This window comes from Trifolium pratense, linkage group LG2 (genome assembly GCF_020283565.1).
Source record: "Trifolium pratense cultivar HEN17-A07 linkage group LG2, ARS_RC_1.1, whole genome shotgun sequence".
Taxonomy (NCBI): Eukaryota; Viridiplantae; Streptophyta; class Magnoliopsida; order Fabales; family Fabaceae; genus Trifolium; species Trifolium pratense.
The window spans coordinates 53,938,173-53,964,672 of NC_060060.1; the positions used below are offsets into that span (position 1 = coordinate 53,938,173).

At 32.2% G+C, this 26,500-nt stretch overlaps 2 protein-coding genes and 1 long non-coding RNA gene across 4 annotated transcripts; all 3 read right to left on the reverse strand.

Annotated features, from left to right (window-relative positions):
• Positions 1-522: 522 nt before the first annotated feature.
• Positions 523-12,818, reverse strand: LOC123906242 (triacylglycerol lipase OBL1-like). Its single transcript, XM_045956107.1, has 5 exons — positions 12,366-12,818; positions 11,199-11,389; positions 4,453-4,486; positions 1,920-2,539; positions 523-1,482 (listed from the first exon to the last, which is right to left on the reverse strand). Exons 1-5 carry the CDS (start codon positions 12,682-12,684, stop codon positions 1,234-1,236), a joined length of 1,413 nt encoding a protein of 470 aa, XP_045812063.1. The 5' UTR covers positions 12,685-12,818; the 3' UTR covers positions 523-1,233.
• Positions 12,819-15,969: 3,151 nt separating this feature from the next.
• On the reverse strand, positions 15,970-17,935 carry LOC123906243. Its single transcript, XR_006808810.1, has 4 exons — positions 17,595-17,935; positions 16,750-16,862; positions 16,604-16,658; positions 15,970-16,216 (listed from the first exon to the last, which is right to left on the reverse strand). It is a non-coding gene; the product is annotated as an uncharacterized LOC123906243 (long non-coding RNA).
• A 1,733-nt stretch (positions 17,936-19,668) lies between these two features.
• LOC123906244 (triacylglycerol lipase OBL1-like) lies at positions 19,669-25,760 on the reverse strand. 2 transcript variants are annotated; one of them, XM_045956109.1, is made up of 5 exons: positions 25,379-25,760; positions 22,525-22,715; positions 21,679-21,712; positions 20,198-20,814; positions 19,669-20,097 (listed from the first exon to the last, which is right to left on the reverse strand). In XM_045956109.1, the coding sequence occupies exons 1-5, from the start codon at positions 25,695-25,697 to the stop codon at positions 19,849-19,851; spliced, it is 1,410 nt and encodes a 469-aa protein (XP_045812065.1). In that variant the 5' UTR covers positions 25,698-25,760; the 3' UTR covers positions 19,669-19,848. The 2 variants fall into 2 exon arrangements, with proteins under 2 accessions (XP_045812065.1, XP_045812066.1); XM_045956110.1 differs by having other exon boundaries at positions 19,689-20,097; positions 24,168-25,504.
• Positions 25,761-26,500: the final 740 nt, after the last annotated feature.

Below are 26,500 nucleotides of genomic sequence, written 5' to 3' on the forward strand. Positions count from 1 at the left end.
TGTGGTGTGGTTTCCAAACCATGCACACCCTTAAACATGGATAATCTATATGATATAAACTTTCAATCAAACGGTGGATTTTGCAAAATTTGTTTTCGTTAAAGCGTTATTGAGCGATGTAACATCACTCAAATGTTACACCAGTGTAATTTGATCTCTCCCCATATATATATATATATAAAATAATTCCCCTTTTCAATTCTTAAAATTGATTCATACAAGAGTTAAAGTTTTTTTTACTACGTATATGATGAAAATGTGCTTATAACATTTCATTAATTTTTGTCAAAAAAAATCATTAATTATTAAAACAAGTTCAATACAATTTGGTATATCAATCAAAATTTAAAAATTAACTAACAATGTGGCCATCTTAGCAAGCTTATGGATAAACTTTACACTTGAGTTTCTATAATAGTTAGTCCACATTGTTATTAATTTCAAATGTTTTTAATGATCTAAGACTATAACTTAGTGGTAACATACAAAATATTTACCTAAAATTAATCAAGACACATTAGGTTCAAGTCTGACCAACTTGGTTAAACTTTTTATCTTGTGTGGTTGAACTCTGGATTATTAGAACCTTTTTTCCTAAGAACCAGATGATTAATCTTAATACAAAAAAAAATTACCTTTGCACCGACTGTGTATGAAAATTAAATCCATACTTTATTACAAACTTAGAAATATTAGGATTTTTTATACCAAAAAAGAAAGAAATACCTCTAGATTGTCTATATATTAATGGCTTTGGCTAATATGAATATGTGCATCATGTCTTTCATGATGCACAAGTTAACAATATCGTTATAACGAATATGAATTTTATAAAATTTACCGTTGGATTGAAATTTTTTATGATATAGATTATCGATGTCAAATTTTAACGAAATTGAAAATCATATGATATGTCATTGAGATCCATAAAAAATAACGATATTTAATAAAAACTCATAAACCGTTAATCTTGATGGGTGTCAATGACATATCATATGATTTTAAATTTCTTTAAAATTTGACATGGATGATCTATATGATATAAACTATCAATATAACGGTGAATTTTGTAAAATTCGTATTCGTTATAATGATATCATTAACTTGTGTACCATGAAAGACATGAAGCACTTGTGCATGTTAAAATCGGCCTATATTAATATGATAATCAACTTCGCATGACCTGTGCATTTGCACAAGTATTTTGATAGTTCAAATGTCAAAATTCATGCATCAATCCATCTTCGAGGGTATTGATCCCAACCGAGTAGCATTAACATAATCTTGGGGTATGTGATTAGATGCACCAGGAATTACTAAACCCACAAGTCGAAAAATTCTTAAAAGCCATCCCTCTTGATACTCAGATCCATATCTTGAAACCATAAAAAAGCTCCTTATGAGCTCACAAAAAGCATTCAATGACATCGGAATTATCTCTGACAAAGAGAAGTAGTTTTTGTTTGGTTCCTCTTGCATTTTCTGTAAATGTCGCATACAAAAAAGTTATTACTATATACTCTCTAAAAAGAATTATATGTGTGGGTGAAAAAAATTATATACTCTACTAAATACACAGTTCCTTTTTAACAGTCTTTTTGGAATAGTAACATCAAATTAGCGAAGTGTGTTTCTGCACACATTTTCTTTTTTCAATAAATTTAATACGTTATGTACAAAAAAAAACTTAATATGTTATATACCAATTTTTTTTTTTAAAAGAAACAAACTTTAATTTTCCAAATATGTAGCATTAATTAGTTTTATTGAAAAAGATAATGGTATAATTGACAAATCTACCCTTAAAATACCAAAACGACAATTAATTAGAAACGTTAAATCTGCAGTCAAAAGACATCTAAAAAGAAACGGAGGAAATAGACATTTACAAAGGAATGAAGGAAGTAGTTATGACGTACCTTGCAATTATAGTTTCTGTCATAATAAAGACATGTCCCAAAGTGCCTAAACAAGATATCTTTGTAATCAGGGGGCAACCTAGGAACAATATCATAGCTGTAAACTATCCTGTAAAACATAACACCATTTTCTTTTAAATTCTTCTCCATGTACTTAGAAAATATATCACCTCCAACTCTTGGTTGACCAAATGTGTACACTCCTTCAAGCCTCTCTAAAAGAAATGTTTCCTCATGCAATATCAATATTGCAGGAAATAGAATAGCAAGAGCTCCACCTAAACTGTGACCGGTCACAATAAATTTTGCTTTATCATTTCCATCTAAATGCTTCTTTAGTAAATCTCTAATGAAGTAGTACGCTTCAGGTGCATGGCCATGATTATTTTTGTCAATTTCTTTAGGCCATCCCATATTACTTTTTTGTAAACCTAAAGCTTTCATGAAACCGGCATGAGTTTTTCCAAGACTAGGAAGCTCCAACCATGAGATATCAAAATCACAAGACCATTGATCAGCATCAAAGAATTCAGTTCCTCTAAAAGTCACTATGTAAGTGTCGTGATTGTCACTTTTATTTAGGAGTACATAAGCTTGAGTTGTAGCTTCTCCTTCAAAATCTGTGAAGTTTCAGAAAACAAATAATAATCAACCTTATTGCTAGTATTTTAATCTAGGATGACGGTCGATAGAGTTCGAGTATGTTGGGTAGGGCTGAGTCAATAATTTTTAAAGTGAAAAATTTTAAAATAAAATAATAATACACTGACTATTACTAAAAATATAATTAAAAAACAAAATAGTGAGAGATTTGAACCCGAGTCAATGAAGATATATATCTTCATCCTAAACAACCGAGCTAGAGAAAAGTATTTAAAGCTCTTGAAGTTTTGAATTATGAAAGTTTTAAACTAAAGAATTTAACTTATTCAAAACTATAAACGTCCAAAACATATTTTAAATGATTATATTATTTTTTTGGTTACATGAGGTAAAGAAAAAGAAAAACAAAAACAAAAAAAGGATTGTGTCCTTACAAAAGACACATCAAGAACATCAACTAATCAACTAATAAAGCTAATAACAAATGTGCGACCAGCTTGATTAGATATTTAGGTTTGTAATCTAAATATTTTTAGGTAAATGATTATTTACCCCTGCAAAATAAACAAATTTTCATTTACCCTCTTACGTAATTTTTTTTTTCTTCTGTTTACCATCTACAAAAAATAGATTCCCTCATTTTGCCCCGTGTGTGTACAACAGGACATGTGATTGTGAAAATCTGCTGACGTGGCTTGTACACGTGAAAAAAATAATTTATATATTTTTTTTATTTTCCATTTCAGATAATATTTTCTTTAAAAAAAAATTCTTGCAAAATAAAAAAACGAATTTTTTCCCAAAATTTAAAAAAAAATGCTACAAATAAAAATAAAATTCTTACAAAATTTTTTTTAAAATTTCCTACAAATATTTTTTTCGCAAAATAATTTTTTTTTCTTCTTATTTTGCTCCCAAAATAAAGATTTATTTTCAAATCTTTTTAAATTAAAAAAATAAACAGAATCATTATTTTTTTAAAAACAAAACTTTATTTTTTTGTTGCATAATTTAGTGTTGCGGATATAGTGCAACCTAAGGTTGTTGCATAATTTAATATCACATAAGAATTGAAGCCTCAAATGTAAAACTTTTTTTTTTCTATTTTTTTTTAATTCAAAGAGATTAACAAAAAAAATAAAGTTTTGTTTTAAAAAAAAAATAAAGATTATGTTTTTTTTAATTAAAAAAAATTTGAAAATAAACTTTATTTGGAGTAAATGTTAGTATTTTGGGAGTAAAGTTTCTAGGAAACAAAATTGTAGGAAATTTTTTTTAAAATTTTGTAGGAATGTTTTTGTTATTTGTAGGAATTTTTTATTTTGGAAATAATTTTTTTTTTTTTAGGAATTTTTTTTTTAAAATTTTTTTATCTGACGTGGAATTTAAAAAATAAATATTTTTTTTCACGAGTACAAGTCATGTCAGCTGATTTGCACAATCACATGCCATGTTGTACACATGGGGGGCAAAATGATGGAATCTATTTTTTGCAGGGATGTAAACAGAAAAAAATCTGGATAAGGAGGTAAACGAAAATTTGCTTATTTTGCAGGGATAAATGATTATTTACCCCATCTTTTATTAAAATGGTGCGATAGTTTAGTAATATTATATTTTTAGAGAGAGAGTACTTTTTATGGTTAATTATACCTGTAATTATAGTACTCGTAATAACGGTTTTCACCCTATATGTTATACTTACTTTTTATGGATACCCGATAAATATGTATCCATTGCATCCTTATTATTATTATTTTTTTAGTACATGGATAAAATGAAAAACTATGGTAAATTTACACATACAAAAAGAGGACTGAAGTTTAAATCGCAATCATAACGTTTTGACCTAACAATTTTGATATTTCTAGTCATTATCACCCTTATTTTAATGGAAAAACATGAGAGTAAGCTTTATTTTTGCACTTACCATTCCAGTAATCGCCGCTTGCCACAACTTCCATCTATGCAAGAGTTCAAAATTAACATTAGTAAAGAATAAATTATTTCAAATCTTAATTACTACGCACACCACATCACATTGTTAAGAAGTTCCAAATCTTAATTACAAGTCGGTTTTGTAGGATTGAGTTAGATCCAATATTCAATTCTAATTTAGAGCAAGTTTCGATCCTTGGGCGCCGGGACCAAACGGGAAGAATAAACCCTAAAAAAGAAAGGGAAAGCATGAACCGTCAGGACGCCGATTGTTCAGCGGGCGGATTGGTTACCGATTTCCATGTGCTTGTTGGACTTCATGAACCCAACTTGGAATCCCGCATCGGAAGTAATGAACTCGGTGTGAGGGTTTATATAGGATAGAACAATCCTCCCCTTTGAACCATGGTTTTGAGGTTGAGTTACGTTCAATCCATATCAATTGTCCCACATCGGAAGTAATGAACCCGATGTGAGGGTTTCATATAGGATTCAACAATCCTCCCCTTTGAACCATGGTTTTGAGGTGGAGTTAGGTTCAATCCGTATCAATTGGTATCAAATTCTCTCCAAGATCCATTGGGCCACCCGCTATCGGGTCACCCACAATTTATATCCACGCACCAAGCATAATAGTGTTCGGCGTGAGGGGGTGTGTTAAGAAGTCTCACATCGAATGCGAGTTTGCCTGGACAATGGCTTATAAGTAAGAGACAATTCTCACCTTACAAGCCGATTACTAGGGTTGAGTTAGGCCAAATACTCAATTCTAAGAAACACTTAAACAATTCATCCATATTTACTTAAATAGTTGGAATTGTGTAAATTTAGTGGGATACATACATGTAAATGTTTTTTTGACCGGTAAGAGAATTGAGTTTGCAAAGAATATATGTGAATATCATTTATAAAAGACATCCTATCGGGCCCTACCACACATGCAACATATGTGACGGCATCGGGCCTCCAAATTTCGATAAAAATTTAGGCCACAAAATTTCGAGACCTTACATTATTATTAGTTATATATTGTCAATTTTTATTAAGTATTGCATTTGCATTAATAGACTAGTGGTAAGTTGTGATGTTTGTGTGTATATGGTTTGTGGTTCAAATCCCGCAATTTCATTTTTTTGCATAATTTTAGCTCTATTTATTTCAAATTAAATTAAAATTGGCCTTGATTATGATAAATATCTTTTATGTTATTTACAATGATAATTATTGTGTCTTTAATGTTATTTATAATTTAAATAGAGCATGAATTTCAATTTTTTTTGTGTAAAACATGATTTTTTTAAAAATTATATTTTTTATTAAGGGTCCATTTTAATATTTAAGCCGGGCCTCCAAATACTCGGGACAGGCCATGTATAGGACATAGGTCCTTGTGAAAATTTCTCATCCCACCCACTCACTTTCTCAACTACCCCATGTTTTTCCATTTTTGCCCTTGGTCAAAAAATTCGGAACGCGTTTTCCGAATTTTTTTAGTTCAAATTTGGAAAAAATTCGGAAAACACATTCCGAAGTTGTTTTTAAAGGCAAAAAAAATTCGGAAAACGCGTTCCAAATTTTTTGACCAAGGGCAAAAATGGAAAAACAGGGGGTAGGTGAGAAAGTGAGTGGGTGGGATGAGAAATTTTCGGTCCTTGTTTGTAAAGGTTGATGTTTAACTTTTATAAATTATATTTATGTATCTTTGCTTATAATAAAAATTAAATTTAGGTTTAATTGCACATTTGGTCCCTTATCTTTATTTTAGATTTCAAGTTGGTTCCTTATCTTTTAAAAGTTTCAAATTGGTTCCTTAAACGGAACAAAAGATAAGAGACCAATTTAAAACTTTTAAAAGATAAGAGACTAACTTGAAACCTAAAATAAAGATAAGAGACCAAATGTGCAATTAAGCCTAAAATTTATGTATCTTTGTAAGTAAATTTTTTTTTTTTTTGAACTTATAGCTAGAGTATGTTAGGTGTATATTGATCAAATATAAGCTAGTTAGATGCAATGCTCATGAGCAAGCTTGCCAAGCCTATGAGCCAGGCCTGCTGTCAAGGCACGCGCGTGATTGCAGTTGAAGCTTAAGGCGCAAGTTAGCTTAGTTTAAGGTTGTTAAGTTGTTGTAACTAACTTGTATCTTGTACATTGGCTATATAAGGCCTTGCTATGATCAATGAAAGTCAAGAAGTACCATTTGCCTTATCAATTGGTATCAGTTTACCTTCTAAAGATCCAGCCTTTGCAATAACCGTAGTTAGTTACAAAGTTCTTCATCGTGTTCTTGCTTGAAGATTCCATGGCGGATTCAAGCAACTACCTGCAACCATCAATTCCCAAGTTTGATGGCCACTATGATCACTGGTCTATGTTAATGGAGAATCTCTTGAGATCCAAAGAGTATTGGAGTCTCATCGAGGATGGAGTAATTGAGGCTCCTGCAGGAGCAACTCAAGAGCAAATTCAAGCTGCAAGAGAGAGCAAGTTGAAAGATTTGAAAGCAAAGAACTTCTTGTTTCAAGCAATAGAAAGATCCATTCTTGAAACAATCCTCACTCGAGGCACTGCAAAAGAGATATGGGATTCAATGCGCCAGAAGTATTGTGGATCCACCAAGGTCAAGAGAGCTCAGCTGCAAGCTCTGAGGAAAGAATTTGAGATGCTGAACATGCGAATTGGTGAGTCTATTGATGAATATTTTTCAAGAACATTGAGTATTGCGAACAAGATGACAAGCCTTGGTGACACCATCACTCAGAGCACAATAGTTGAAAAGATCTTGAGATCTTTAACCTCAAGGTTCAATTATGTGGTGTGCTCAATTGAAGAGTCTAATGATACCACCACAATGACTGTGGATCAGCTGCAAAGCAGCCTGCTGGTTCAAGAACAAAGAATGAGGCATCAGAAAGATGAACAAGAGCAAATTCTGAAGGTTTCTAATGGTGGAAGAGGCTCAGGAGGTAGAGGAGATAACTCTAATGCAAGGGGTCGTGGTAGAGGCCGTGGTAGAGGAGGAAGAGGATCAAAATTCAACAAAGAACTGGTTGAATGCTATAAATGTCATAAGTTAGGTCATTTTCAGTCAGAATGTCCTAATTGGGAGGAAGACAATGCAAATTATGCTGAGTATGCTGAGTTTGATGATAGGGGAGAAATCTTGCTAATGGCTCAAGGAACAAAATCTAATGAATCTCAAGATTCAACCATTTCTGATGCAAAGAATGAGCTGTGGTTCTTGGATTCTGGCTGCAGCAATCATATGGTGGGAAATAAGAACTGGCTCTTTGAATATGATGGCACTTTCAAAGATTCAGTCAAGCTTGGTGATGATTCAAAGATGGCAGTTGAAGGAAAAGGTAACCTAAAATTGTATATTGAAGGTTTTACTCAAGTACTTACAAATGTTTACTATTTGCCTGGCCTGAAGAATAATTTGTTAAGCATAGGCCAATTACAGCAAAAGAACCTAACTGTTATCTTTAAGAATGACACTTGCAAAGTTTTTCATGAGGAAAAAGGGTTGATCATGGCCACACACAAGACAATGAATAGAATGTTTGTTATCAAAGCACCAGTTATAGTCCCTCACTGCATGAATGCTTCAAATGATAGCAATGATAATGCCAACTTATGGCATCAGAGATATGGTCATCTCAGTTTCAAAGGTATGAATGTGCTGGCTCATAAGGAAATGGTGATTGGTTTGCCAAAATTGAAACAGCCAAAAGAGGAGTGTTCCAATTGTATGAAGGGTAAACAGCAGAGAAAAAATGTGCCAAAGAAAAGTTCATGGAGAGCTAGTACCAAGCTTGAACTTGTTCACTCAGATATATGTGGACCTATTAACCCTGAGTCAAATGGAAGAAAGAGGTATTTCATCACTTTCACAGATGATCTAAGCAGAAGAACATGGATCTACTTCATGAATGAAAAGTCAGAAGCTCTAGCAATGTTCAAGAAATTCAAAGTGATGGTTGAAAATGAGGCAAAAGAGTCCATTCAGTGCTTAAGAACAGACAGAGGTGGTGAATATACCTCAAATGAGTTCAGTGAATTCTGTGATCTTCATGGAATTAAGAGGCAACTCACAGCTGCTTATACTCCTCATCAAAATGGAGTATCAGAAAGGAAAAATAGAACCATTATGAATATGGTCAGGTGTATGCTTAGTGAAAGAAATGTACCAAAAACATTTTGGCCTGAAGCAGTGAATTGGTCTGTATATCTGCTTAATAGATCCCCTACTTTTGCAGTGAAAGATGTCACACCTGAAGAAGCTTGGAGTGGGATCAAGCCATCTGTAAGCCACTTAAAAAATTTTGGCTGCATTGGCTATGTGCATATACCAGATAATCTGAGGAAAAAGCTAGATGACAAAAGCATAATATGTGTTCACTTAGGTATAAGTGAAGAATCAAAAGCATACAAGCTGTTTGATCCTGTAAAGAAAAGAATTCTTGTTAGCAAAGATGTTAGATTTGATGAGAAAAAGCAGTGGAATTGGGAGAACAAGGTAACTGAGAAATCAAATTCAAGTCAGCAAGTGATTGACTGTGAAATTGATGTAGAAACTTGTTCAACAAGTAGTCATCATGATCATTCAAATGATGCACAAGTTCATGCACCTGATGATGCTAGTAATGCCATCAATCCCCTCAGTGAAGAAATGGATCTAACTGTATCTGATTCAGAAGAAGAGGGGAGCAATGAGGTAAATGAACTAGGCAAAAGAGTTTCAAGGAAACCTGGTTATTTGAATGACTATGAGGTTGGAGATTATGAAGCAGGAGAAAGTAGTGACAGTCAAGCCTTTTTCAGCCCTAGTGAAGATCCAATGACATACAATGATGCAGCTAAACATGATGTATGGAAAAAGGCTATGGACACAGAAATAGCAGCAATTGAAAGCAATGACACCTGGGAACTAACACACTTACCTGCTGGAGCAAAGAAAATTGGTGTTAAATGGATTTATAAGACTAAGTACAATGAGGAAGGAAAGATTGAGAAACATAAAGCTAGATTAGTTGCAAAAGGGTATTCTCAGCAGCATGGCATTGATTACAATGAGGTATTTGCACCTGTGGCCAGATGGGACACCATAAGGACAATACTAGCTATAGCTGCAACAAACCACACTGATATGTGTTTCAGCTTGATGTGAAAAGTGCCTTTTTACATGGTGAATTAGATGAAACTGTATATGTGGAGCAACCATTAGGCTATCAGAAGAAAGAAAAGGAGATGGTGTATAGACTGAAGAAGTCTCTCTATGGTCTGAAGCAGGCCCCAAGAGCTTAGTACAACAAGATTGAAGCCTACTTCTGCAGAGAAGGGTTTGTCAAGTGTACTCATGAACACACATTGTTTGTAAAGAAAGAATCAGATGGGAGAATCATTATTGTGAGCTTGTATGTAGATGATCTCATCTTTACAGGAAATGATCAAACCCTATTTGATAAATTCAAAACATCAATGGAGAGAAACTTTGCTATGACTGACTTGGGCAAGATGAGATACTTCCTTGGGATTGAAGTAAAACAGACAAAAGAAGGGATCTTCATGTTTCAGCAGAAGTATGCTTGTGAGGTTCTAAAGAGGTTCAATATGGAAAGCTACAATAGTGTATGCAACCCTATTGTGCCTGGAAACAAATTGAAGAAGGATGAAGATGGAATAGCTTGTGACTCAACCAGTTATAAACAAATGGTAGGTTGTCTGATGTATCTGCTTGCCACTAGACCTGATTTAGCATTTTCAGTTTGTTTAGTAGCTAGATTTATGGAGAGGCCTACAGAACTTCATGTTGCAGCAGTAAAAAGAATACTTAGGTATGTGAAAGGGACTGTGAGCTATGGTTTGTGGTTTGAAAAGGGAAAGAATGATGAGCTGGTTGGGTGGTCAGATTCAGATTATGCTGGAGACCTTGATGATAGAAAGAGTACATCAGGGTATGTGTTCATGATTGGTTCAAAAGCTGTGTCCTGGTGTTCCAAAAAGCAGCCAATTGTGACCCTGTCAACAACTGAAGCTGAATTCATAGCAGCAGCCAATTGTGCTTGTCAAGCCATTTGGTTGAGTAGAATACTTTGATCACATCAGCAGCAGGAAAAAAGATTGTATTACAGTGTATTGTGACAACAGCTCCACAATCAAATTGTCAAAGAATCCAGTGATGCATGAAAGGAGTAAACATATTGATGTTAGGTTTCATTTTCTCAGAGATTTGACCAAAGATGGAAAGGTACAGCTGCTACATTGCTCATCCTTTGAGCAAATTGCAGATATTATGACCAAGGCCTTATCCCTTGAGAGTTTTTGCAAGTTCAGAGATATGCTTGGTTTGTGTAAGCTTGAAGATATAAACTGAAGCCTTGACATGGTTCAGTTTAGGAGAGGCAATGTTAGGTGTATATTGATAAAATATAAGCTAGTTAGATGCAATGCTCATGAGCAAGCTTGCCAAGCCTATGAGTCAGGCCTGCTGTCAAGGCACGCGCGTGATTGCAGCTGAAGCTTAAGGCGCAAGTTAGCTTAGTTTAAGGTTGTTAAGTTCTTGTAACTAACTTGTATCTTGTACATTGGCTATATAAGACCTTGCTATGATCAATGAAAGTCAAGAAGTACCATTTGCCTTATCAGAGTAGCCAATTTATTATAAATAAATTATACATATGTTAATTATCATCCTTTGATCAAAAGAAACTAATCAAAGAGTGATTTAATTTGTACCTTCCAGTGATTTTCAACGGTGTCTCGTATAAAAGCTTGATTCTCGTAAGCTGCTTTAGAAGCCATCATAGACAAAGCAACATTATATTTGGGGTCATCACGTTGGATCCTTTTGTCCAATTCCACTCTATTGTCCAAATGACCAATAATTGACACATAATCTGCTGAATTTGTATCCACTAGCTCCTTACCTGTTCACGTAATTATTTAAACATCAAATGCTAATCATTTTTTTTTTATTAGCAGACAGTTTATTAACCAACAATCAAGGTAATCATTTTTTATTTTGATGTACGTTTTTTTCTAATGATAACAAAAAATATAAAAATTTGTATGCCCTACCAAATTAACTTGAAGGATGTGTCTTTAAAACATTTTCTAAAAATTCCATATAAAAAATAAGGTGCATCTATTAATAAATATTTGTTTTTTCAAAAAAAAAATGATTAATATTAAATAATATGATTAAATTATTTATCTTAAAAAAAAAAAATTCAATGATATATGTGTGCCTAAATATAATTACATTCTGGTTGCATTGTGCCTATTGAAGAATTACATTCTTGGCACAAACAATTTTTTATGCGATTTTAAACACAAGATTTTACGGAGAGTAGAAATTTTTATGTGGCAACACATTTAAAAAAATAATTAAACAAAAAGTAGAAAGGAAAAATTATTAAAATAATCTGTATTTTTAAGTCATTAAATAATATGTATTTTTATATGAGTCCAAATCTAGCACTAGAGGTTGTAAACCTTTTGAAAAGAGTTCAAATGTCATGCATAGTAATGTTGTGTCGCTTAAGCTCATGAATGTAGTTTTTTAAAGATTAAGTTTTGCTATATAGAAAGATTTAGTAGCGCAACTTGTTACTTGTCTACCTTTTATTCACGTGTAAATTTTTTAAAAAAATATAATACCTTTTCATTTACTAAATACTTTTTTTTTATGTGTCCAAATCTAATGTTCAAAATTCTATTGACTATTCAAGTATTTTTCAAATTAATATGATCTCTTCAACAAAAAAAGATATTGTATATTTGACCTAAAATTTGTACTAAATATATCAATATTTTGATTAAAGTGTATATATCTTATCTTATATTTATTTAAGATATAAACATTACCATGCCAAAAGTAGTACTTAGAGATAAATAACAAACCTTGGAGAAGGTTGGAAATGATCTGGAAAATGTTGCAATTGCCACTAGCCAAGTTCAAAAATAACTCAATAGTGAAGCCAAGATATTTCAATGGATACTTAAACAACAGCATCAACTTTTGTAACAATAGCGATACAAATACAAGAGACTTGTATTCATCCAAACTATCCTCTTCAACAACCTCATTGCATTGGACAAAGTTTTCTTTGTGTAACTTAGTAGTGCCAAAATAGACCCTAAATAGTTCAAAGAAACCAATATTTTTGGGTTGCAAGAACAAAAATCCAGTAGCTGCAAATTTGTCAGAGCTATGATCCATGATTTAAAAAGTTAAATAAGGAATAAAAGATAGAGAAATTGGATCGTATATATGTTTGATTGAAAGAAAATGCATATATAATAATAACTGAGAAGAATCGGGTAAGGTTATAGGGGTGAAAAAATTTGGTACCACAAAATTCAATATATAATTGGATTTTTTTTGTCAAGTACTTGTAAGATAATTGAATGTAATTGATACCACCACCACATAATATAAACGACATGAAAAATAAAATAAAATAAAATAAAACGTTGCCAATAAAAGTGGTCCTGATCAATGGTCCTTCTCAAAAATTTGTTATCTAATATGCTAAATATGATCGGATGTTATCCCAAAAGCTAGCTCGAGAGTTAAAATTTGCACTATCGTTATAAAGATTATTTATGTCATATCTCAAGTCAATGTAGGACTTCTAACACACCCTCTCACGTCCAGGACTGAACAAGCTGGAACATGAAATCAACAACAATAGGTGGCTCAAACATGAGAGTTCTCCATAACAAACAACAAATGAATCTAGCTAGGATAGACTTTGATACCATATTAAATATACTTAGATCTAGGATAAGCTCCGATATCATGTTAAATATGTTTGGATCTCAACCACAAAAGCTAGCTTGAGAGTTGAGATTTACACTATCCTTATAAAGACTACTTATGTTATATCTCTAGGCAATGTGTGAGATTTCTAACATAATATCATTAAGAAAAAATGCTAACGAATGTCTTTTAAAACACTCTTTAAAGATTTTTAAAAAATAAGTTCTTTTAAAAATGTATATAATAATTCATTGAAAATTAAACTTTTTTAATTTATTTTATAAATATTTTTTAAAAATCAAATTCTTAAAAAGTGTCTCGGAAATTAATGAGAAAAAAGAAGGGAAAAAAAAAAAACAGTACACATAAAATAGTACATAAACGTTTTCCATACATGCATGCATGATACATTTTGCAACACCGGTGGAGAGGTCAATGGAGTATTAATTATTTTTTGTTGACACAGCAACGGATTGGTTGTTGTGAAAAAGAACTGTATATTGTTATTATCTTTGTTCACACATAAAATAAATTATTTGTTGTCCAAAATTGAAAAAGACAAATAAATGATAATTAGGTTTGTCCCACACCCATGTGTCAAGTGTACAATGGTATCGAGCCTTCAAATTCAGACTTAATTTTGAGGGTCTTGAAATTTTAAGGTCCTATATTAATAAGGAAAAGGCTAAACAGTGTCCCCGATGTACTAGTTAAGGATATAAATATAGAAATTTTATCTTGTAAATTGTGCATTCAATGTTTTAATGAAGTGAAAAGTTATTATCTCTCATCATTAACTTTATCATTTGTTTCCTTTTTTAGTATGCTTGACTAGTGCCCTAGGGGCACTGTTTAGCATGACCCTATTAATAATTATATATTTTAAGGTCCTATATCGTGCCCCCGAGTCTTGCATGCGCATGCGCCCACTAGGCCTCCAACTATACATATGATGCGAGTGTGAAAAAATGGAAAACTCTTGTAAAACACCGTTCGCATGCTACACTGCAAACTAAGTTCACATACCACATAGTGAACTTGCCGGCACATGAAAAAAACAGCCACCCATACAGTCAAAAGTGAATGACACATGGTCAAATGTGACTAGTCACATGTGTGGCTGTGTCATAGCTCCGGTAAATCAGAATTCATTATCCCTATGTGTCATTTTATTTACCATGTTCCCTCATTCTCTCATATTCTTTCATTTTTTTAGTTTGTTTGTTTTGTTTATTTTGCTTAGTTTTTCTTTTGTAAACAGCCACATAGTTCATCGTCAATTACTCATATCGCTTTCACCGGTGTTGTTTTGTCAACATGGTTGGGAGCGGTATTGTAATCGACGAGGGACTTTTTGTGTCCTAATTGGGAACGATATGAGTTAACGAAACGGGTCCTACCAAGCTTATAATTGGAACCACACAAATGAGATATTTCCAGGCACAAATGAGACTGTTATATCCTGCAAAATTGGTTGGTTGTAGTATCAAAGTGGGGCTTACTGATGTATTTTTCTGTCTAAGCTTAGCTTTACTTTTACCATAAGTAGGGGCTTACTGATGTATTTTTTCTGTTTAATTGTTTAAGCCCTGATTTCTTTTTACCCCAAGCTCGATTTTATTTTTCCCCCAAATGGGGGTTAATGATTATGTTTTGTCTATCTAATGTAACTTTGTTTTTGGTTGTAATGAAAATCAATAAAACTATTGTCTTTGAAATTATGGTGCAATGTCTTTTCTTTATTTCTCTGCTATTTTGTAACAGACAGATTTACTATTTAGAAAGCGAACTCCCTGATCCATTCGCGCCTTAGAAATCAAACTCCCTGATCCGTTAGTGTTTTAACAAGCCAACCTTTTACATATTCCCTCTCTAGGCAGCGAACACTACCCAGACTAGAATGCAGTGCCACTGCCATCAATTTTAAGCACAATTAACACGAGCAAAATTCAACAGATTTTTTTGTCCTTAAATATAAGCAAAAGTTATCAAAATCAACTTTATTTAATGTTATTATTCCAAAAGTACCCTCATTAATTGTTATATTTTTTTTAACATTGTAGAGTTCCAATGCAAATTATAAGGTCATTTTAAGAGTTTCATTAGAAATATAACATAAAATTAATACAAAAAAAACTACTCCTTAATAAGTGTGCAAAATTGAATCTTGGCTTACAAAACACTACAAGAAAATCTGGGGTTAGCTACCACGCCAGTTTCAGCTAATCCGTAGCTAATCGCTAGTAAAACAGTGTTTGCTACAAGTTTGTTGTGAATTAGCTGTCGTATAGGTCCTAGCATGGATTGGGCGGCAAATTATCTAGCAACATATTTCCTAGCTAATTTGCAACTAATATATTGAAAATCCTAGCTAATTCCCAATTAATACATAGTTAAATATGGTCGAAAAGTTTATCTTCCTAACTAAATCGCTAGGATTTTGTGACAAAGATTTCGCAATAAATCTCTAGCAACATATTCCTAGCTATTTCGCAGCCAAATTCAAGCCTTTTTGAAAAATTTATAATTATAAAATGCTAATTATGAATCCATGCCCAAAACCAAGCTAATTATAAATTGATTATCCTCCATTAAAAAATCGAAAAAAGCTATGTTAAATGTTCGTGATATACACTCATTACATCTTATTACTGACAAATGTTCATGATGATACTTTAAACTCAATCTAAACTATACATCTATAAAAAATTTAAATTACAATAATTTTTTAAGGCATTCTTACACACCCAATTAAATATGATCCTCCCAGAAGCAAAAATTAGAGATCAAAGATTATAATGAACAGCATACGAGATACGACAAACGAAATAAAGCAATTTAACAAGAAAATTTGAGCAAAGTAACGTACAAGTAATTAGATGCCGATATAGCAGGCAAGATATCCTCTCTTAGGCATCTCTAACAATAATTTTTTTACTATATATTAACTTAACTGCACGCTTGCAATAGCAATCATCAGTAGGACAACCTGAACAGGCAGAGATTAAACACATAAGAGTCCAATGATACAAAGAAATGAAAACAAATACAAAAAGAATTGAGCTCATATACCAAGTCAAGAATATAACTAAACAACTTTTCTCGTCTATAAACAAGTCTGAGAATGTTCAAATTCTGAATAATTTCATAAAAATAATAACAAATATTCAAACAAAAAGCATAAAAGTTGGAAGATTTTAATATTAAAACCATAAACAAGTAGAAGTGAAATTGATTATTGTTAATAAACATATGAACAGAACTAATGTAATGCATAATTTGAATATGAAATCGATTAGCAAGTAAATATATTGATCTATTTAATGCCTCATGTTATCAAGAACTAAGAACTCAGCCAAAGAAAAGTTCAATTTACCCAAAACAAATTCATGTGCTTCAAGGGAAAGCCGAGACTGATCACTCTTCATCAACTACAAAACAAATTCAGAGTCAATTTCTTAATGTGTTCCTGATAATTATAAAAAATAATAGCAAGTCTAAACATCACTCTTTTTCATTTACCTTTACTTTTTCCTGTAATAAACTGGTAATTGCCTCTGTCCTTCTCTTCTTATAGAGTTCATACCTCTTAGAAATACTCCTCAGGTTCTCAGCTTATTTCTTCGCAGTTTGTTCTAACAGAGAAATTGACAATAAAATTAGGAATATTTTGAAGTGAGGCTGAGTGATTCAATTGATATTGATATATATAGGCACATCTAACTGTGGAAATTTTTAACAACCATAAGCTATAAGCATTTCAAAGAACAAAGAAAACAACATTCAAAGATCCATTTTGTCAAACAAGTAAAATACTCCCTCTATTCCCTATTAAAAATCTGATATAGTAACTAGAATTGTATTAAAAATCTGGTCCAAATCGTCAAGTAAATATACATGTATACATACACATACAAGTAAAGCAACCGTAAATAATTCAATAACTAAAGCTACACAAGAGTATGTATCCAAACATACTGCTACAGCAAGAAAACTTTCTCATGCCACCACCAATAACAATGCCTCAACTCAAAATCAAATCTAGAACTAAGCTTTCTCATGTAAACACGTTAAAAGATAAAAATTGAGTAATAGAACCAAAATCAAACACAAATGATTCATAAAATAACCAACAATCACAGTTCTAAATCCCTATGTATAATCAATCACACACTCGCAAACGAAAACTAGGCATGCTAATTTGCAAAATTAAAACAATAAATTGAATTGATTAATCACAAAAGAGACATAGAATCGCATCATATTAACACAAAATCCAAGAAACAAAGTAGAGGAAATCAATTACTACATGAAAATTGGTGCCAAAGAAATGAAAAAGAGAATTGTACTGTTTCACATATCAATACCTTAGATCGAACGAGAGTGAGCAATGGTGCGAACGAGAACCGTTCACGATTCTGAAGAAGTGATGGTGCGAATGAACGAGAGTGAGTTCTGGATTCAGTGTTGAATCGTGTTGACGAGAACAAGAGTGAGTTAGGGATTCAATGTTGATTGTGATGAACATTGAGGATTTTGAGTGCGATTCGATGCTGAATCGTGATGAACATGAGTGCGGTTAGGGATTCAATATTGGAGTATTAGGGATTTTGAGAGTGATAGCGATTTTGAGGGTTTCGTAAGAAGAATGCTAGTTTCAGAGTGTTAGGAATCCTAATGAAGATTGTGAAGAGATTCAGGGCAATTAAGTAATTTGCTAAATTTTAAGCTAAAAAAGTGAGTCAGTGACACCAAAAATGAAAAGTAAGCAAATTCCGGTCAAACAGGGGTAGTTTTAACTGAGATTAGCTACTAACTGTGTTGGTAGTTAATATTTGGTAGCAAATCCTATATTTTCTTGTAGTGAAAGAGGCCGGAGGGAGTATATATATATATGTCGCCGCACTGATGTTATTTATTAATTTTTTTAGAAAAATTAAAATTATTAATGTAAAAGTATTTAAATATTTTTAAGTTTATAATAAATCTGATTTACGGTGGTGTAGAAAGAAACTATTTTGGGCTTTGTAAAAAAATTGGTTGGGCATAGTTAAAAATATTTTATTGGATTGATTATAAACAAATTCAATCATAAAAGAAGTTTTCTCTCCCCACCCCCCATGAATCTTTTATCCCCTTGAATTTCCAATTTTGCCCTTGAAAAAACTTCGGTTCGTAGAAACCGAAGTTTTTTTTTCCCTTGAAAACAAATTTCGGTTTTTAAAAACCGAAATTTACTCTGAATTTGCACTAGAAAAATTTCGATTTCTGCGAACCGAATGTTTCTGCAAGGGCAAAATTGGAATATTGGGGGTATAAAAGATTCATGGGAGGGGGGAAGAGAAAATATCATCATAAAATGAGATAAAATTATGTTTGGAAATAGTTAATAAATCTGTTGTTTAATCAATTAATAACTATATTTTAATTACTTTTAAAAATCATATATTTTAAAAGATGGATCGGATGAATATCCATCAATTTAAGATATCATAATGGATGGATTGGATGAATCATATATTTAATGGATGGATTGGATATTTTAAAGAAAATTTTAGTGGATTATAATGGATTGATGAATTATTTTGATCCATCCATTAGTATCCAAATCCATCCATTTTGCTACCCTTAGTTTAAGTTAATTTATATTTCGAACTCGCCTAAAACATTAGGGTTTTGTTATTAATGAATAGTGTTCTGAGTTAGGACAGTGATCTTAACTATTTTTGTGTTAATTCATCGTAATATTAAGAATGAATTGTGATGTATGACCACAATTACCAAATAATGATAAAGAATGGATTTGAAACAACCTAATCACTTTTCTCATATGAAATCCAAATCTCTTATATTTTTCTGTTTTTATAATCTCAAACTCTCCCCAGTTTATTTTAATTGTTGAAATTCATAATCATTGCGGAGACGAATTTATTAAAAATATTATTACTTAACGATAATTTTATAGACTTACTAAAAAATCATCATTGATCAAATGGAGGTCTTTCACCCCCAACCCCCCTTTTCTTTTGGGTTTACACACATCCTCTACTTCACCCAACTAATAACCCTTTTTTTTTCAAGCCCCCCCCCAAAGGAACTCCCTTTGGATTCTCACCACCCTTGTCCACACTCTTATTGGCGTTTTCATAAAAGAGAAAGAAAAAAATGATAGGAATGACACTAAAGACCGCATTCAACAACATAATTCTACCACCAAGGCTAACATACTTGTTCCTCGCAAGAGGCAAGTGTTCGCCGCAACACCTCAATCATCGGTTGACACGTTGTTAACTTCCTCGGACTTGCACCCACCGGTAGATAAAGATAGACCAAATTGTCACTCTTATTGATGAATTATTTGATTAGACTACTTTTAATTAGGTTACTTTTGTAAAAAAAAAAAATAGCAACCAATCATATAGGTGGGTATAGAAATAATTATAATGAAAGGCAAACATTATAAATGATCAGGAGATTACAATTTATTGACGGCGTATAAAATCTTTACAAATATTAATTCAATCCATATTTTATTATAAACTTAGAACTCTACCTTAATATGATAACCAACATGTGCGTCCCTACGAGTATTTTGTTACTTCAACTAACAAAATACAAGCATCAATCCACCTTGGAGGGAATTGATCCCAATCGAGTAGCATTAACATAATCTTGGGGTAGGTGATTAGGTGCTCCAGGAAATACTAAGCCTACAAATCGAAATATTCTTAAAACCCATCCCTCTTGATACTCTGATCCAAATCTAGACACCATAGCGAAGCTCCTCATGAGCTCACAAATAGCATTCAGTGTCATCGGTGATATCGCTGACAAAGAAAAGTAGTTCTTGTTTGGCTCCTCTTGCACTTTCTATAAATTTATACAAAAAATTAAAGTTATTAAATATAAATGTACTTGAGGTAAAATGATTTGGCTCACATGGAAAATAAAATTAGTTAAAATTACATACCTTTCCATTATAGTTTCTGTCAAAATAAAGACATGTCCCAAAGTGTTTAAACAAGTCATCCTTGATATCAGGAGGAAATCTAGGAATAATATCATAGCTGTAAACCATCCTATAATACTTAATACCATTATGTTTCAAATTCTTCTCCATGTATTCCGCAAATATACCATCTCCAACTCTTGGTTGACCAAATGTGTACACCACTTGAAGCCTCTCCAAAAGAAGTGTCTCCTCATGCAACATCAATATTGCAGGAAACAGAATCGCCAAAGCTCCACCTAGACTGTGACCAGTCACAATAAACTTTGCTTTATCATTTTCATTCAAATGATTCTTCAGTAAATCTCTAATGAAATAGTAGGCTTCAGGTGCATGGTTAGGATTTGTTTTAATTTCTTTCGGCCAGCCAATGTTGCTTTTCTGTAAACCTAAGGCTTTCATAAAACCAGCATGAGTTTTTCCCAAACCAGGAAGCTCTAACCACGAGACATCAAAATCATAAGACCATTGATCAGCATCAAAGAGTTCAGTTCCTCTGAAAGTTACTATGTAGGTGTCATATTTATTACTCTTATCTAGGAGCACAAAAGCTTCAGTTGTAGCTTTTTGTTGATAATCTACAAAGTTTTAAAAATCAAACAATAATCAACCTGACTGTTGTTTTGATCTAAAGATGGTCACATGTAGATTGTCAGTATGTTAGTTAGATGACTATTTTTTTTATATTATATTGTTGTAATTTATAATTTAAATGAGAATTATTTTTCAAATTTTTTTTTTTACATTTTTTAAAGGGTCCATTTTTAACTTTCAAGGTCGGACCTCTAATAGTTAGAGTCGGCCCATGTGTACTCATATTCATAGGAACAGAGCTAGAAGGGGACCAACAGAGGCCACAATCTCCCCAAAATTTTTTAAGATATTTTTTATACTAGTATCTTATTATATTATTGATTTAATTTCACTTTTAGTCGCATCATTTTATAATCTCACGAAAATGGTTGCCCTTTTTAACTCAACTTTTTGGGTTCTATTTATGAATTTGATGTAAATTTAATCTTGACGTATATTTTCTCCCCTAAAAATGATATTCTTTTGTACAAAAATGGTGATTTTAATTTATATCCCAAATATTGAATTTAATGACAAAATATATTTCTTTTAAGACCAAAATTACAATAAACGTAAAAATAAAAGATGCAAAAAGTTCAACTTAAAAAAAGTGGTCCATAAAATACAGATTCACAATATAAATTCGATCCCACGTAAACTTAATTCTTAGCTTCATCCCTTTATGCTATTTGTTGTTGTAGGTGTTTTTTTAGATATGTGATAGGTATGGATAGATATGTGATCTCTATTTTGATAGAATTGTTATATTTTAAGCTAATTAGATTTGATCTAGTGATAAGAAATTTACATAAAAATTATTCTATTAGAACATATTTTGCGGCTTATTCAAAAAAAATATTTGCGAATACCATTCCAGTAGTCACCGCTTGCAACAATTTCCATCTATGCAAGACACACAAAAATTAGCATTAATTAATATAGATACCCATAAATAGTTTAATTTTTCTTTTGTTAGATAGTCCAGTGGCTAGAAATTTCACCCTTAAGATGGATAAATAGAGTGACCGGGGTTCGTACCCCAACCCTTGAATATAAAATGTGACATCCCTACCAACTGAGTAAACTCACATGGAGTTTAATTATTTTTAAATCGTATAGTTTTAATTATGTAAAAAAAATATTTAAAAAGCATAAAGGAAAAACAATTGAAAGAGAAGATATAGGGTTCAAATCCAGATCGGTTAAACTCAAACATGAAAGCGGGGTGGACGGTTTCCATCAGGTCATAGGACTGGTTATACATGTGAACAAGTATAAAGTGGTGTGAACCGGATTGGTTCCGGTCAAACTTGACAATCGATGGGTTGCTACCACCAAAATTGGTGTAGAGTGTCGTGATGAATTTGCAGGGTGGTTTTGTGCGCATAGCGTTAGTTTTTTGTTTTGCCCAAAAAAAAAATATTGAATAAATTTAGTGAGATGAATTGTCCACATGAGTTTGACTCAGGTGGCATAAACATCACATTATATATTTGTAATGACTGAGGTTTGAATCTGAATATCTCACTTATTTAACTTAAGGGTGAAATTTTTAGCCACTAGATTATTTTATAAAAAAATATTTAGTGAGAGAATTGGGTTTGGAAAGAATATATGAATAGCATTTCTGAAAGTATTTTTTAAAAATGACAATATTCAGATTAATTTTGTGCAATTCAGTGTGTTGAGAACAAAAACAAACTTATTTATAGTACCTTCCAATGATTTTCAACAGTATCTTGTATAAAAGCTTTATTCTCGTAAGCTGCTTTAGAAGCCATCATAGACAAAGCAACATTATATTTTGGGTCTTCACGTTGGATGCTTTTGTCCAACTCCACTCTATTGTCAATATGACCCATAATTGACAAATAATCTGCTGAATTTGTATCCACTAGCTCCTTACCTATTCACAATAGAGAAATGATATTTAGACACAAGATTATTTTGTTGAAGTTATAAAAACATCAAAAGCTAACCATTTTTATTTTCGTTGAAGTTATAAATAAAAAAATGAACAAAATCTTGTAATAAAGAGGAAAATGAATCAAATGTGAAAATGGTTTCCAAAAAAAAAAATAGAAAACGTTAACATTTTTTTTAGACAGCAAACAAATAGAATATGTATGAAAAATTGGAGAAACATGAATTTAGTACAGGAGATATTCTACCCACTCTCGTAGGATAAGTACATTTAGTATTCGCTCCAAAATATTAGGGGTGTCATGGGTTGGGCAAATCCGGTCGACCCGGTCAAACCCACCCAATCCAACCCAAAAAAGTGGGTTGGGTCGGGCAAGTGGGTGGATATGGATTTCAAAAATGAAAAACCCATTAAAAAATCGGGTTTCGGGTAAAACCGGACCCAACCCAAAAAACCCACTAACCCACTAGTGCTATGTTTCTTGAAATTTTTTTATGAAAATACTAAAGATTTTTTCATTTGATTATTAAATATTTTTATATTGAAAATGAGTTATACTATTTTTTATGAAAATAAAAAAGATTGAATAATTTTTATAAACAAATATGATAACTTTTCGCATTATTTTTTTAAAATTTTAAAAAATTGAATAATTTTCATAAACAAATATAGTGATTCATGGTTTAGTCATTTGATATTAAAAAAAGCAAAAAAATCATTTGGATAACACGCTATCCAGCCCGTAAATTAGTAGATTTACACACAAAAAATGGGTGATTATTTTTTATAGTGAAAAAAAGTTACCCTATTTTTCAAGAAGATACATTGAGTTATTTTTTATGAGAAAATATGATGATTCAATATTTAGATTTTTAATAAAAAAAATAGAAAAATAATTTGGGTAACCCACAACCCAACCCAATCCAACCCGGAAATTAGTGGATTTACCCAACCCGGCCCAATGTTATAACGGGTGGTTATTTTACTAAACCCAACCCGGAGTACCATATGTGGTTTGGGTTTTGGTTTTGGTCAAACCCAACCCAATCCGGCCCACGTACACCCTTACAAAATATACAATCAAATGACTCTATATGCCACCATAATACTTCTTCCACAACAATTTTATAAGCAAAAATACACTTTTTAGGTTCATTGTATATTTAATAAATTTGGTCTATATTATAGATCAGATTCACTAAATATAAAATGAACTTAAAAAATGCATTTTTGCTTATAAAGTGTTATAGAGGGAGTACATAAAAGGAGAATTATTTTTTTGGCCAACAACCATTTTCAAGAAGTGACTTTAATTCTATCGATAACCTCACTTAACACCGGTTCTGTATTGGAAAAAAATTTCTCATTCCTAGTACGCCAAAGAACTCAAATCACCATGTCATATCAAAAGGAGACTTTTCTTAGCTTTCTTACCTCAATTGGCGGATGATAAAAAGCTATCCAAGAGAACCAAAATATTACCCGAGAAGACTTCAACGACTCCAAATCATCTATACATGTCCACCCAAATTGCCCAAGAAGAAGAAGAAGAAGAGGAAGAAGTGGTGGTAATCCGATTCAACACAACCCCGACATAAAACACAAAAGGGTGAACCACCCGTGAGAGGCACCCCCCCTTGCAATTAAGTTGGACTTTGTTGGAATTCTAGCCAATAAGACTTTCCAAGAAAACACCATAACTTTCAACGCCGTCCAACCAGCCCAAACTTTAGACAACACCAAAGTTTGTTCCGAGGAAACTAATGAGATAGTCTATTAAGAAGAAAAGAGTAATCGCCTTAACTGAAAAAATACTTTGACTATCAAAACGAAACACCCAATTGAAGGCTCGTCACTATAAATTTGGACAAGCTCAATGGATGTCCAAAGGCGAGTGAAAACTTTCTCCTCCAAAACAAAAAAGGGTCTTCTCCATTTTAATTGCCAAGACCCCTCCCAAGATCCCTCCCAAGTGTTCTCACTCCCATGTCATAGATCGTATCTTCCGGTTGAAGCGATAATTTAAGACGAGGAAAAGCTTCCGTGAGAGGAACCGAACCACATCAAGTGTCCAACCAAAACTTAATATCCCTCCCATTACCAAGATGTTTCTCAAAAGCGTCATGCAATCAATCTCCGGACACTCCTCTCACCATCCCTAAGCCCACCAAATCCTTCCACCAAAGTTAAATTTACAAAGTTCAGTCCAGTAAATTTGATCAATTTAATTTGAGTTTTTTTTTTTTGGTACAAGAAGGCAAAGACAAAAGAAAAAGCAATTTAATTTGAGTTTGTTAAATTTCGACAAATACCTTACACATTTTTATCCACACTAGCTCCTTATTCACAATATAAAAACATCAAAAGCTAACCATTTTTGTTTCTGTTGTAATTAAAATTTCAACTCAACTTATAAATTTAAAATTGGACATGATTTGTTAAAAAAAAATAAAAAATTGGACATATATGAACAAAATCTAGCTAACAAATATAAAAGGAATCAAATGTAAAAACGCTGTGAAACATAAGCATGGAAAAAGTAATTAATAACCTTATAGTACTAATCCGAAAGAAAATATTTCATGGCACATCAATTAATTATATAAAACATAAGCATGCAAAAAGTAATTAATTAAAATAACAACCTTGGAAAAAGTTGAAAATGATCTGAAAAATGTTGTATTTGCCGCCAGCCAAGTTCAAAAATAACTCAATAGTGAAGCCAACATATTTCAATGGATACTTAAACAACTGCATCAACTTTTGTAACAATAGAAATAAAAATACAAGATACTTGTATTCATCGAAGCTTTCATCTTCAACAAGCTCATGGCATTGGACAAAGTTTTGTGTGTGTAACTTAGTAGTACTAAATAAGACCCAAAATAGTTGAAAGAACCCAATATTTTTGGGTGTCAAGAACAAAAAACGGGTAGCGGAATATTTGTCAGAACTAGGATTCATGATTGAAAGTTAAACAAGGAAAACAAAGTAAAGATAGAGAAATGTTATCAACCACTAGTGTGTGTGTCAGTGTGTATATAGAATTTGTGAAGATATATTCTTCCATAACCCAAAAATTTGGACCACATTCTTGGTCACACACACAAGAAAAATAAATGTAGAAAAAGTAATAATAAAATAATATATAATTTTTTAAATGATTAAATTATTTGTTGTGTTTGAGTGTGTGATCAAATTTAATTTCTTGGTCTCATGACCACATAAGAATAACTCATTTGTTAAAATACATGTATTTATGGTGTGTTAAGTTATAATTAAAAGGTTGTATAAGTTGTCCGAGAGCTTAACATAGTTGACAGAGATATTAGTAGTTAACAAAAAAAAGTTGTGTAAGTTAGCTGAGTGCAAGTTTTTTTTTTTTTTTATATAAAACATTAGCGTGCACAAGCATCACATGATAACTATGACATCCCAACTATGTTGGCACCCCATAATCATCACCTATCATTTGCAGCACCCTAATAAATTTATTAAAAAGAAATAAAAAAGAAACAAACTTGGGGGGACTAGACCAAAACCCAAGGAAACAAAAATACAAGGAACCTGCCACTGCCTCATTAAAAACCTTTCATGGAAAACCTTGAGGGATAAAACCAAGGATAAGGGAAAAAGAGTGCAATGGATTTAATGAAATGTAAAAGACGGAAGACCCATTAAATTACTAATATAATCTCCTTGAACACTAGGCGGAACATTATCCCACCAATAAAAACCATCAACATTGATGCCTAAAGCAGCCATTT

Excerpts from the sequence above, each read along its gene's own strand:
- LOC123906242 (XM_045956107.1), bottom strand. The coding sequence starts at position 12,684 with ATGGATCATAGCTCTGACAAATTTGCAGCTACTGGATTTTTGTTCTTG. Across the intron at positions 4,487-11,198 it reads CCGTTGAAAATCACTGGAAG|ATGGAAGTTGTGGCAAGCGG; the intron begins GTACAAATTAAA and ends ACTCTTGCATAG. Across the intron at positions 1,483-1,919 it reads ACAGAAACTATAATTGCAAG|AAAATGCAAGAGGAACCAAA; the intron begins GTACGTCATAAC and ends CGACATTTACAG.
- LOC123906244 (XM_045956109.1), bottom strand. The coding sequence starts at position 25,697 with ATGAATCCTAGTTCTGACAAATATTCCGCTACCCGTTTTTTGTTCTTG. Across the intron at positions 21,713-22,524 it reads CTGTTGAAAATCATTGGAAG|ATGGAAATTGTTGCAAGCGG; the intron begins GTACTATAAATA and ends TGTCTTGCATAG. Across the intron at positions 20,098-20,197 it reads ACAGAAACTATAATGGAAAG|AAAGTGCAAGAGGAGCCAAA; the intron begins GTATGTAATTTT and ends ATAAATTTATAG.